The sequence below is a fragment of the Sarcophilus harrisii genome, chromosome X (assembly GCF_902635505.1).
Source record: "Sarcophilus harrisii chromosome X, mSarHar1.11, whole genome shotgun sequence".
Classification (NCBI taxonomy): domain Eukaryota; kingdom Metazoa; phylum Chordata; class Mammalia; order Dasyuromorphia; family Dasyuridae; genus Sarcophilus; species Sarcophilus harrisii.
In genome coordinates, this window is record NC_045432.1 from 5701426 (window position 1) to 5713760 (window position 12335).

At 44.2% G+C, this 12335-nt stretch overlaps 1 protein-coding gene across 4 annotated transcripts in view; it reads left to right on the plus strand.

The window, feature by feature from the left end:
* The window catches only part of IKBKG (inhibitor of nuclear factor kappa B kinase regulatory subunit gamma), a 44679-nt gene that overhangs the window by 17640 nt on the left and 14704 nt on the right, over positions 1-12335 (plus strand). For 3 of the 4 annotated variants that reach the window (XM_031944677.1, XM_031944678.1, XM_012553511.3), the window contains exons 3-5: positions 2784-2977; positions 9774-9965; positions 10959-11020. In XM_031944677.1, the coding sequence (XP_031800537.1) occupies positions 2784-2977; positions 9774-9965; positions 10959-11020 (448 nt within the window). The remainder of the gene's footprint in view (positions 1-2783; positions 2978-9773; positions 9966-10958; positions 11021-12335) is intronic. The other variant, XM_031944679.1, reaches the window with a different exon arrangement.

Consider the following 12335-nt stretch of genomic DNA (forward strand, 5'->3'; position numbering starts at 1 on the left):
TGCAAAACCTTTTCTTCCAAATTTTCCCCACCTTCCCCCCTCCCTCCTGCCCTAGCCAGCAGGTAGTCTAATACATGTTAAATATGTTGAAATATATATATGTTAAATCCAATATATGCACGCATATTTGTACCATTATCTTGCTGCACAAGAACAATCAGATCAAGAAGGAAGGAAAAGAAAAACTGAGAAAGAAAACAAAATGCAAGCAAACAACAACAGAGAGACTGAGAATGCTATGTTGTGGTCCACGCTCAGTTCCCATGGTCCTCTCTCTGGGTGTAGATGGTTCTCTACTGCACAAATGGAAGTGATTCGAATCATCTCATTGTTGAAGAGAGCCACGTCCATCAGAATTGATCATCATATAGTATTGTTGTTGAAGTAGATAATGATCTCCTGATCTTGCTCATTTCACTCAGCATCAGTTCATGTAAGTCTCTCCAGGCCTTTTTGAAATCCTCCTGCTGGTCATTTCTTACAGAACAATAATATTCCATAACATTTATATACCACATCGTATTCAGCCATTCTCCAATTGATGGGCAGCCACTCAGTTTCCAGTTTCTGGCCACTACAAAGAGGGCTGCCACAAACATTAGTGCACATACAGGTCCCTTTCCCTTCTTTATGATCTCTTTGGGATATAAGTCCAGTAGTCACACTGCTGGGTCAAGGGGATGCACAATTTGATAACTTGTTGAGCATAGTTCGAAACTGCTCTCCAGAATGGCTGGATGCCTTCACAGTTCCATCAGCAATGTAAAAAAGATGACTTTTTTAAAAAAACAAATAAGAACAATAGAGGGAAAAACAGGAAAAGAAATGAGAGTGATTAAAGAAAGTTATGAAAAGAGAATTAACAAATTTGTAAAAGAGGTACTGAACATTACTGAAGAAAAGAATTCTTTAAAATTAGAATTGACCAAAGAGGTACAAAACCTTACTGAAGAAAATAGCTCCTTAAATTGACTAATAGAATTAGCTAGTGACTCCATGACACTTCAAGGATTAATAAACAAAGTCAAAAGATAAGGAAAATAGAAGAAAATGTGAAATATTTTATAGGAAAAAATTGACCTGCAAAATAGATTGAGGAGAGAGAGATTTAATTTTATTACCCAAAAGCCATGAACAAGAAAAAGAACATTGACATCATATTTCTAGGAATTATAAAAGAAAACTGCTCAAATCTCTTAGAATTAGAGGACAAAATAAAAAAATGAAAAAAATCTACTGGGTCACTCCCTGAACCATATTCATTTCAAAAAACCCCAAATATTATAGCCAAAATCTAGAACTCTCAGGTCAAGGAGACAATGGTGTGAGTAGCAAGAAAAAAAGAATCAAGTACAGCGGACCCACACTTGGGATCACATAAGATTTAGTAGTTACCAACATGATGGTGATATTCAGGAAAGCAAAAGATCTAGAATTATAGCCAAAAATAACCTATCCAAGCCAAACTGAGCATAATATTGCAGAGTGAAAATGGATATTTAGTGAAATAGAGGATTTCCAAGCATTTCTGATAAAAAGATCATAACTGAATAGAAAATTTGATATTTGAACACAAGACCCAGGAGAAGCATAATAAGGTATGAGTGAGAACTCATAATGGAGTAAACAGGGTAAAACTGTTTACACTATAATATGAGGAGATATGTAACCATCAGAATTTTATCATCCGCAGAGGTCTTGGAGGCGATCTAATTAGGCCAAGGGCCTTAGTGAGATTCTGTGACACTGTGATGATTGCAAAAGAATGGAATGGTGGGCAAGAGGAGTGTGCTGGGAGAGAGCGAAGGGAGAAGCAGCAGAGGGGAAATTACCCCCAAATGGGGTGAGCAAGGAAGAAGTTACACAGTGGCATGGAACAGCGTGGGAAGGAAATGGGCAGTACTCGAACCTCACTTGTATTGGAATTGTTTCTTGGAGGGAAGAATGAACACATGCACTCACACACATACTGGCTCTCACATACTCATTCAGACATCTAAACACACATACACGCTGTGGGTACAGGAGTTCATCTCACTCAGTCTGGAGGTAGGGAAAGGGGTTAAAAGAAAGGAAGGGAATAAGAGGGAGAGGTTCCCCCCCCCTAAGATTTAAGGGGACCTTGTCTCTGTGTCCTCTGGCCCCATCCATCAGCCTGGAAGGGACTTTGAATCTGGGGCTGCTGTGCCCTGAGGAGATTTGGCCTCTGTCTTTATGAACTTGCGGTCTAATGCTGAAATCAAACAATAAAGAAGAATAACAACACATGAATGATGCTTTGCTTCATAAATGTTATCTCATTGGAATTTGCCAACAACCCTGTGAGGTAGCCATCAGTGCTATTCTTGTGGAAAGTTACAAAATAAGTCCCCTGCTTGGAGTCCAAGAGGGGATTCATTAGCAGATTCTATACCACAGGACCCCACGTGCTGAGTTGGGAGCTTCCTCACTTTGGAGTGAGGGGAATCGGGGAATCCTTTTGGAGGCAGTAACGGTTGAGTTGGGCTTAAAAGAGATGAATTGTAATTAGCAACTGAGGAGAGGCAGTTCTTGTGTGTCTGGAGCGTGGTGTAACATTCAGGGAGAAGGTAAGGTGAGGCAGGCCTGGAGAGGAATGCCCATTTGGTGGATGGGGCAGCTGAACAAGGCAGTGTCACTAGTTGAGTGTCAGAGCTGGAATTGGAGGCCAGGCCTTCTTGGTTTCGAAGTCAGCACTTTGCCTTCCTTTCAGTTCTGATCTTTGTGATTTTTGGGATTTCATGATCTGTCTGTGGTGTTGGCAGATGCCTTACGACAGAGCAACCACATGCTTCGGCAGCGTTATCAAGAATTCCTGAACTTTCAAGCCAACCAGAAGGAGGAGAAGGAGTTCCTCATGCAAAAATTTCAGGAGGCCAGGAAGCTGGTGGAGAAGTTAAACATGGAGAAGCTGGAACTGAAGAGACAGAAGGAGAAGGCACTGCAAGAAAGCGAGGAGGTACAGAGGTGCTGGGAGAGGGAGATCTGGGCTCTTAAAGGCAAGTCTGAGGTGCCCCCCTCCCCAATCCATGGAATCTAGAGTAAGCTCAAGAAACTTGGAGTTGGCTGTAGGTCACTGTCCTCACTCCTCGGATGGCCGTGAAGGAGCTGTTGTCCTTGAAGCTTCTGAATTCTTCATGGCATGGGGTTAAACACCCTGCCAAGGATCTTGGGGATGTTCCCTGGTATCCCAAGGGGCTTTGAGGTGGTAAAGACACTGGGGGAAGGGGAGGAGAGAGACAGATTAGGCCTATTTGAGAAGCGGGGTTGTAAACCTACCCTTTGGAGACTCTGGGACTTGGTTTTTGTTTCTGCTGAAAACCCAGGAATTGTGAGGTATTTTAAATGCCTTTTCCTAGGAGGGGATGACTGTTATCCGGATTAGTTGGGTCCCAAGCCTTCAGATAGTGTTGAAATGGAGTGGCTTCTAGAGGCACCTAGAAGGAGCCTCTGTATTGCTCAAGGTTCCATCTTTAAGGCAGCACGAAATCTGGAGATCTTGAGTTCTATCCCCGGGTCTCCCCTTCGTGCCTCTCAGTGCCCTCAGTAACTCTCCCCTTTGAGACACTGTAGAGCTAGCTGCCAGTCAGCAGTCTCGTGCTGAGGTCACAAGATTGAAAGTTGGGTGGTGGTAGTGGGTGCTTATTAACAGAGCCCAGCAGAGTGACTCAAATGCTTTAAAATGTCTGTTCAACTGAAGGTTTAAGAAGGTGACATTTGTTACAGGCTTTTCATTTGAAAGTAACGTTTGCAACCTGAGGACAAAACTGACAGTTTCTCCCTTTTAGAGTGGGGTGTGGTGCTAGGGGGCATTGTTTCTTCTTTTATTTTCTGTCATTTTATAGATGGGGGAAACTTGAGGCCAAGGAAGGTGAAGAGGCTGCCTTAAAGTCACAGAGCCTTGGTATGGAGGGTCACTTCCTCCTGTAGGTGACCCGGGCTTTGCTGATAGACTCCTCTCCACCCCCACATCGCCCTTTCTAGATCACTGGCATCATCCACAAACTCTTATTGGGTGCCTCTGGGTTAGGGCCCTGGCCCTGGGATACGGAGAGGTAGAATGCTCTCGTCCTGGCCTGAAAAGAGCTCAAAAGCCAGCCCAGGAGCCACAACAAAGTCTGGTAGTACCAAGGTGTCATCTGCAGGGGGTCACCACACAATGAAGGGGGTCCCAACGGCCCGGAGGCGGGAAGACCTGAGGTCAGACCCACCACATCCCAGCCTTGTTGTAAGGATCAAATGAGATCATCCTTGTAGAGTTCTGTAGAACTGCTGGCTCTCCTTATGGGGAGGTGGTGCTGCAGCTGGACTCTTGGCCCGGCTCCCTGCCACGATTTGCATCACTGTGGCCAGTTCCCCTTTCTCTAGGCCCCTGTGATCTCTAAAGAGATTACACTACATGATCTTAAGGCCCCTTCCAGTTAGGGTTTTTTGGTTGTTGTTGTTTGTTTGTTTTAGTTTTAGTTTTTTATTTTGAACTTAAACACTAAAAAACTAGCATTTTTTCATGTACCCAGGAGAACAGAAAAAAAGAGGGTTGGTTGTGTGGGAAACCGTGAATCTTGATTTCATACTCCATTGCTTTAATATTTTATGTGTACATATTAAAACAAAACATAAAAAAACACATTACTTTCAAAATTTTCCAGCCTATCTGCTTCATTCTCTTGTGTTCTATTCATGTGTGTGTGTGTGTGTGCGCGCGCGTGCGTGTGCGTGCGCTTATGTTTCAGTGGTTCTTTTTCTGCATCCTAGCTGCCAACTCCTCAACTCCTTGTAACATACTTTATAAGAAGCAGACAAACAAAAGTCTCCATATAAGTCAACAAAAGGAATCCACGAGATGGCAGCCTGGAGCAGAGAAGCCCGATCATGAATTCTGGAGACCCTGGTGCTGATTGCAATGAGCAGAGCTCCTGGGTCCGTTGGAATTTTTTCTTTACAGGGTTTTCCTTGTATATGCTGTTCTCCTGATTTTGTTTACTTTACCAGGAGCCTACCTTAGACTCTCTGAAGGCATTTAGTTCATCATTTCCTATGGGCCAAGACAATACTCTTATGTTTGGGTAACCAAGCTTTTGTTCAGTTGTTTTCCCATCAGTCGTGGACACTACAGATTCTAGCCCTCAACTTTTCCGTTCTCCTTTTAATCCTCCCTTGGCAATTTGTTTTGTTTGGGAGTTTTCCTTCCCTCTTTTTCTATTTTCTCTATTTTTTATTTTAAATTTTTTTCTGCTTATGTATGTACATTCTTTTTTTTTTTTTTTTTTTTTAACACATTTCCTTATGAATCATGTTGGAAAAGAAGGATTAGATCAGAAGGAAAAAACACAAGAGAAAATAAAACAGAAGAAAAAGGGGAAAAAACGTGAATATAACATGTGTTGATTTACATTCAGTCTCCATGGTTCTGTCTCTGGACATCAATGGCATTTCCATCCAAAGTTTATCTGGATTGCCTTGGATCACTGAACCACTGAGAAGAACCAAGTCAATCAGCTGATCATCACTCAATCTTGTTGTTACTCTGTACAATGTAATTCTGGTTCTGCTTGTTTCACTCATCATCAATGTATGCATAAATTCAGATCTTTCTAAAATCAACTTGTTCATTATTTTTCATAGAACAATAATATTCCATTACTTTCATATACCATAATTTATCCAGCCATTTCCCAATTGGTGGGCATCTACTCATTTCCAGATCTTTGCCACCACAAAAAGGGCAGCCATAAACATTTTTTGTACATGTGGGTCCTTTCCCCTCTTTTATGATTTCCTTGAGATGACAGAGCCAGTAATGGCACTGCTGGCTCAAAGGGGTGTGCACAGTTTGAGAGCTCTTTGGGCATAATTCCAAATTGCTCTCCAGAATGGTTGGATCCATTTACAACTCATTAATGCATTTCACAATGGATCAGTGTCCCAGTTTTCCCACATCTCCTCCAACATTGATCATTATCTTTTCCTGTCATCTTAGCCAATTTGAGAGGTGGGAAGTGGTACCTCAGAGTTGTTTTAATTTGCATTTCTCTAATCAATGGCGATTAAAAATATTTTTAAAAATTATCTTTTTTTCAGTTCTTGATTCTCTATTCTTCCTCTCTCACTGAGAAAGGCCACAAAAATAAAACTGATGACGAAGCCTCTTAAATATGTCTCCATTAGCCATATGCATAAAAAAGAAAGAGAAGAAACGCTATTTCTTTCTGCTCTCTCTCTGGAGGAGATCAGCGTATTTCCTCATGAAGCTTTTGGGAGTGGGATGTATCGTGTCATTAGGCAATCACAACTTCATGAAACTTCCATGAAAACTAGGTTTATCACTAGAGAAGTGAACGTGCATGTGAAACTCAAGAGTTCACAGTCTCTATAGAGGTTTGCATATTTATAACAGCAAGGAAGGAGGAGATACTAGAAATCTCCCCATAAAGGAGCCTGGGGAGAAGGTGCAGTAAAGGTAGGACAAAACCCCTCCCAAAGGGGAGGAGCAAGGTCCCAGCAAAAGCCTCATTCTTTCCCCTTGGGAAGTTAGACTATGAAGATAGGATGGTCTGTTTATCTGCAAAAGTCCCAGCTGCACTAGCAGTTTCCCAGTCTACTGCAGACTATCTGGCATTTGTCTTGACTCCCCAGGACACACAGGAAGTCCGCTTTGGGATGCAAGCACGTTATGTCGGCTCAGGGTAGTAGTAGGGAGGGGTGGGGGACCTTGTATGTACCTAGGTACATTCAAGGCCGCTTGTATACTCTGGGTCCAAGTATTCTGGAAGATACGGCAACTCAAAAAGACAAGTTTAAGGGATCCTTTAACATTCCTCAACAATCAGGTTGTTTAGCAGGCTTCCTAAAACTTTCAGTACCTTTGTCCTTGTATATATATTGTGCTCCTGGTCCTCTTCACTTCACATCGCACCAGTTCTTAGAGTATCTCATGCAATCCTAACTATGGCTCCACTGGACTTGAATTCTTTCTTGTTGGCTGCTTGCTGGAAACTCTGGAATTTGGCTATGATGTTCCTAGGAGTTTTCGTTTTGGGGTTTCTTTCAGGAGGTGACTGCTGGATTCTTTCCATTTTTCTCTGTTTTACTTTGCCCTCTGATTCTAAGAGAACTAGTTTTCTTTTATGATTTCTTGAAATATAGGATATCGAGGCTCTTTGATCATGGCTTTGAGGTAGTACAATGATTGTTAGATTATCTCTCCCTGATCTTTTTTCCAGGTCATTTGTATTTCCTAAGATGATAGTTCACATTTTCTTCTGTTTTTTGTCTTTTGACTTTGTTTTATTAATTAATGTTTTGTGGAATTATTAGCCACTTGTAATTTTTAAGGATCTCTTTTCTTTGGTAATGTTTTGTATAATAATAGTAAGCCACTCTTACTACTGGCTAGTTCTGATTTTATGGAATTATTTTCTTCAGTAATATTGTTTTGGCTTTTCCTGGTTTAAGTACCAGCCCCATATCTGTGTCATAAAAGGAATTTGTTAGGACTCCTCCTTCCCCTAGTTTCCCAAATAGTTTATATAGTATTGGAATTAATTGTTCTTTAAATGCTTGATAGAATTCACTTGTAAATTCATTTCGTGCTGGAGATTTTTTTCTTTTTTTCAGGAGTATTTTATTTCCTCTTCTCTTAATCTGGGCAATTTATATTTTTGTAATATTCATTTCATTTAGATTGTCTTATTAGCATACATTTGGCTTAAAAATAGCTCCTAATTATTGCTTTAATTTACTCTTCATTGGTGGTAAGTTCATCCTTTTCACTTTTGATACTGGTAATTTGGTTTTCTTTCCTTTTTTTAACCAAATTAACCAAAGATTTATTTATTTTATTGTTTTTTTCCTTCATGAAACCAGCTCTTAGTTTTATTTGTTAGTTCAGTAGTTTTCTTTCAGTTTTATTGATCTTTCCTTTGAGTTTCAGAATTTCTAATTTGGTATTTCATTGGGGGTTTTAAATTTGTTCTTTTTCTAGCTTTTTTAGTTGCATGCTCAATTCATTGATCTCTTCTTTATATTTTATTCATGTAAGCATCTAGAAATAGAAAATTTCTCCTAAGAACTGCTTTGGCTGCATTCCATAAATTTTGCATTGTTGTCTCAGTATTATCATTTTCTTGGATGAAATTATTGTTTCTATGCTTTGTTGTTTGACTCACCCATTCTTTAGGATTAGATTATTTAGTTTCTAATTAATTTTTGGTCTGTTTTCCCCTGGCCCTTTATTACATGTATTTTTGCTTGCTTTGTCATCTGAAAAGGATGCATTTAATATGCGTGCCTTTTTGCACTTTTTTTTAATGCCCTAATCTTTCAGTAATGTTCTCTGTTCCTCTTTTACAAAACTATTATTTTTTTTTCATAACTTTCTTCTTAGCTTTCATTTTTTTTCCATTTCTCTCTCTACTGCTCGTTTGATTTAAAAAAAAAAAAAATTTTTTTTTTTGCTCTTTTAAAAAAAAAAGCCTTTTAGAAATTCTTGTTAGACTAATATTCCAGTATATTTTCTTTGATCCTTTGCTTGCCAATATTCTCAGTTCATTTTCGTCTGGTTTGGGTTTTCTTGTTACTGTAGTAGCTCTTTACAGTCAAGTTCTTTTTTTGTCATTGGCTCATTCTTTCAGACTTTGGGCTTGATGTTAGGGCTGGACTCTGTACTTCAATAGGAGTTGGTGGGAATGTCTGGCCTGGCCTTCTGTCCTATTCTGTCCTGCTGCTGCTTTCAGAGTTCTGCTGAGATTTGGGGTGAAGTCTGTTCTCTGCCCTCTTAGTCTGTGCTCTGAAAGTTCCTGATCCAGCTTGCATCTGGTCCCTGATTGGGAGTCTCAGCAGATAGTTGCTGGACTCACCCGCTACTGGCCTGCTGGGAGGCTCTCCTGTGGTCTGGGATTCCTGGCTTAGTTATCCCAGTGTAGGCTCATGGTACTGGGGAAAGGCGAGAAATGAGTTGCTGCTCTATCCCTGGATCAGAGCCAAACAGGTATGTTTCTGCAACATGTTCCTTGCTCAATTCACAGCTGGTGCTCTGTCTTAGCCCTCAGGCCTGTTAGTCCCTGAGTGCTAGAATGCTTGCTGCAATTGCCGCTGGCCTGTGCTCTTGGCCAGCCCCTGGTCCAGTGTCCACAGACCTCTTGGGACCTCTCTAGCTAGCTTCCTAAGCTGGAAAAGTGACTCACTGACTTTGGGGAGCTTTCCCCAAATCAAATTCAGATTGGTGCATTTTCTAAATCTTTGTCAAATCTGGTTCAGTCTGACATAAATTGCATGTTTTGGGGGCATATTGGAACTGGGGAGTCTGCCTAGGCATTTTGCTCCGAAATGTCCTCATTCTTGTTAATAACAGTTTCTGAATAATGGTAAATAAGGTGGAATTCTGATCCCACCTTGTGGGAGGGCTTCAAATGCCAGAATAAAAGGCTTGGGCTTGAGTTGTAACCTGTGAAAACCATTGAGCATTGTTGACCCAGGAGTGAGAAATTCATGGAGGGAACCATACTTACAAAGAAAGGTGATGAGCATTGCTTTTTCCGGGGATCACAAGTCTGTCCGTGTGGCCTAGGCTCTCTGGGGTGGCCTGCTGGAATCAGTGGCCATAGCAATATCTTGCTTCAACTCTTTACAGCGTCCATGAAAGGGGATCAGGCCTGTGGGTATTTCTCTAGGAATTTGCCTGAACATCTGGAGGGCAGCGCAGCTTTTGGAAGTAACCCCGACGTCCTGTCTAATTCTAAGTCTGGTTCTTTGAGGGTCAGATTCCGGGCGAGACGGAAAAAGAGGCTTTGAGGACCCTGAAAGAGCAGCTAGAGGAACGTTTGCGACAATTTCAGGAGACCAATGAAAGCCTCCAGAAAGAGAAAGAAGTTCTTCTCCTAGAGAACCAGGAACTAAGGAAGCAAGCGGCCCGGGGGCCGGCTGGGGAGAGCCAGCCGAGGACCAAGGTAACTATGGGCTGGTAGGGGCAGAGCAGGGCCTGACTTCTCCCTCTGCCCCTCACCAGCTGGGGACCTTGCAGGAGTCTTCACCCCCTCCCTTGGGCTAGGAGTTCTCCAGGTCTCCTTCATACCCTCTGATTTAGGGTCCTCATACAGAATTTCGGAATGTTCAGTGACCATCTGAGACCCCATTGCTATATTTGAGTTACAAACACAATAAAACTTGGCCAGTCTTAGGTGGGAGGATTTGGCCTTTGGGCCCTAGTTTACTGACCCTGAGCCAAGCCAACTTGTCATGGGAAAGATAGTCTTAATTCCAAACTGTAGCTAGAATGGTACAACTCCGAACCCAGTCAGAATTGGAGCGTTGCAGAGGGCCTCGGTGCCCACCCACGCAGGAAGGAATGACCCAAGTGGTCATCCGGCTGCGCTCGCAGACCTCCGGCGAGGCTGCCTCGGCACCTCTCAGGCACGCCGCGCTGCCTTTTAGCAGCTCCAGGCGTTGGGCAGTTTTTCCTCCAGCAAGCCCAAATTGGATGTTTCCCATCATTGTTCTCGGCCCTGGTCTAGAAGCTCGGCCCCTTCTTAACTGTGGTGGTGCAGGATCTTCTGACTTTACAGTTAGGCCTGTGGCCTGCCAAGGTCCTTTGGGTGTCATCTGCAGATCTAAGGAGCACAGCTTTCAATGACTTTATCTAAGCCATTGCCTAAACTGTGGTCTGAGTTACTGTGGCAGGCAGGGGGAGGCAGTGGTTCCTGGGAGAATGAAGGATCCCGTCCGAGAGCTTACTATGGGTAGGAGTTAGCTTATGTCCATGCGGGGGCAGGCCTGACTTGGCTGCCTCTCCCAGAGCCCCTCCTTTTGGGCAGTAGGAAGAGCCATGCCCCTCGCTCTATGTGGGTTCTGTTTCAGCCCCAGGAGAGGGAGGCTAGGTGTGCCCCTCTCTCGGATGTCATCTGCCATGTGTGTGAAGCCTGGTTTTCTCTTTGATGTTTCAGGACAGCGAAATCCAACCGCAAGGACTGCCGGAGACAGAATCTTTGCAGGGGGCAAGTGGCAGGTCAGCCTCCCGACATTTAGTGCCGTCTGCTTTCTTTGCAAATTGTCTTTTGATTGGAATCAAAGTGACCTGTCACAGCCTGTTTCTGGGCCTAGAAGGGGTTTCACAGTAGAACAGCAGTTTTTTCTTCTTCAGGGGAGGCTTAAGGGCTCGAGCGAGGCAGCAGGGAGGGGGCCGGAGAGGGGCAGTGAGGGAGAGATTCGGGGCCAAAGCGGGCTTCTTGGACTTGGACCCTGCTGTAGCCCAGTCCAACTCTGGGTGGGGGATGGCATCACTGCTTGCCCGGAGTTGGCATATCTAAATGAGGTTCGGTCAGTCTGTCGATAAACACTTGTTTATGATGTGCCAGACTGGGGCACGAAAGAGACAAAAGACAGTTTCTTCCTCCGAGGAGCTTACAGTCTAATGGGGAAGAACACCCTGCAAAGTAATAGGTGCAGAGCCAGCTTTGTACAAGGTAACGGGGAATAATGAGCAGAGGGGCTGGGGAAGGGTTCCTGGAAGAAGAGGTTTTTGTTGGGCTTAAGGGAAGCAGGGAGCTCAGTAGGTAGAGCAGAGGATGGGGAGTATTCCAGGCCTGGGGGACAGCCAGGGGAAGTGGCTGGAGCTGGAGCTGGAGGGACTTGTTTGTGCATAGCCAGGCCAGGTCACTGGGTCAAAGGGTCCCTGCTGGTAGGGAGGAAGGTGGGAGAAGGCTGGGAAGGTGGGAGGGGCTAGGTTGGGAAGGGGTTTGAATGCCAGACCCAGCGTTTTGTATTTGCTCCTGGAGGTGATAGGGAGCCACTGGGGTGTTTTGAATAAAGGGAGGGGTGTGTGTGATTCAATTGGATCTGAACCAGAGGAAAATCGTCCTAGTGGCCGAACGGAGCCTGGACTGGAATGGGGAGAGGCTTGAGGCCGCAGCCCACCCCTGGCAGCTATTGCAGCCGGGTAGGTGTGAGGTGACGAGGCTCTGCACCAGGGAGGTTGGCAGTATTGCGGGGGAGGAGGGGGTGTATTTAAGGGATGCCGCAGAGGTGATGTTGGCTGGCCTCGGCAGGAGCTTGGATGCGGGGGGAGCGAGAGGGAGTCGGGAGTCCAGGATGAGGCCGGATGGGACCTTGGGGGCCGGGGGGTACAGAGCTGCCCCCTGCAGTAACGAGGAACGTAGGAGGGGGAGGGCTCCTGGGAGGAAAATCCCGCTTTTGTTGTGGACACAGTCAAGAGTTCCAGGTGTTTAAGAGGCAGCTGAAGAGGCGAGGTCGGAGGCCAGCAGAGGGGGGAGATGGGAGACCCCTCAGCATAGAGGTGGTCACTCAGTCTGTGGGAGCCAGTG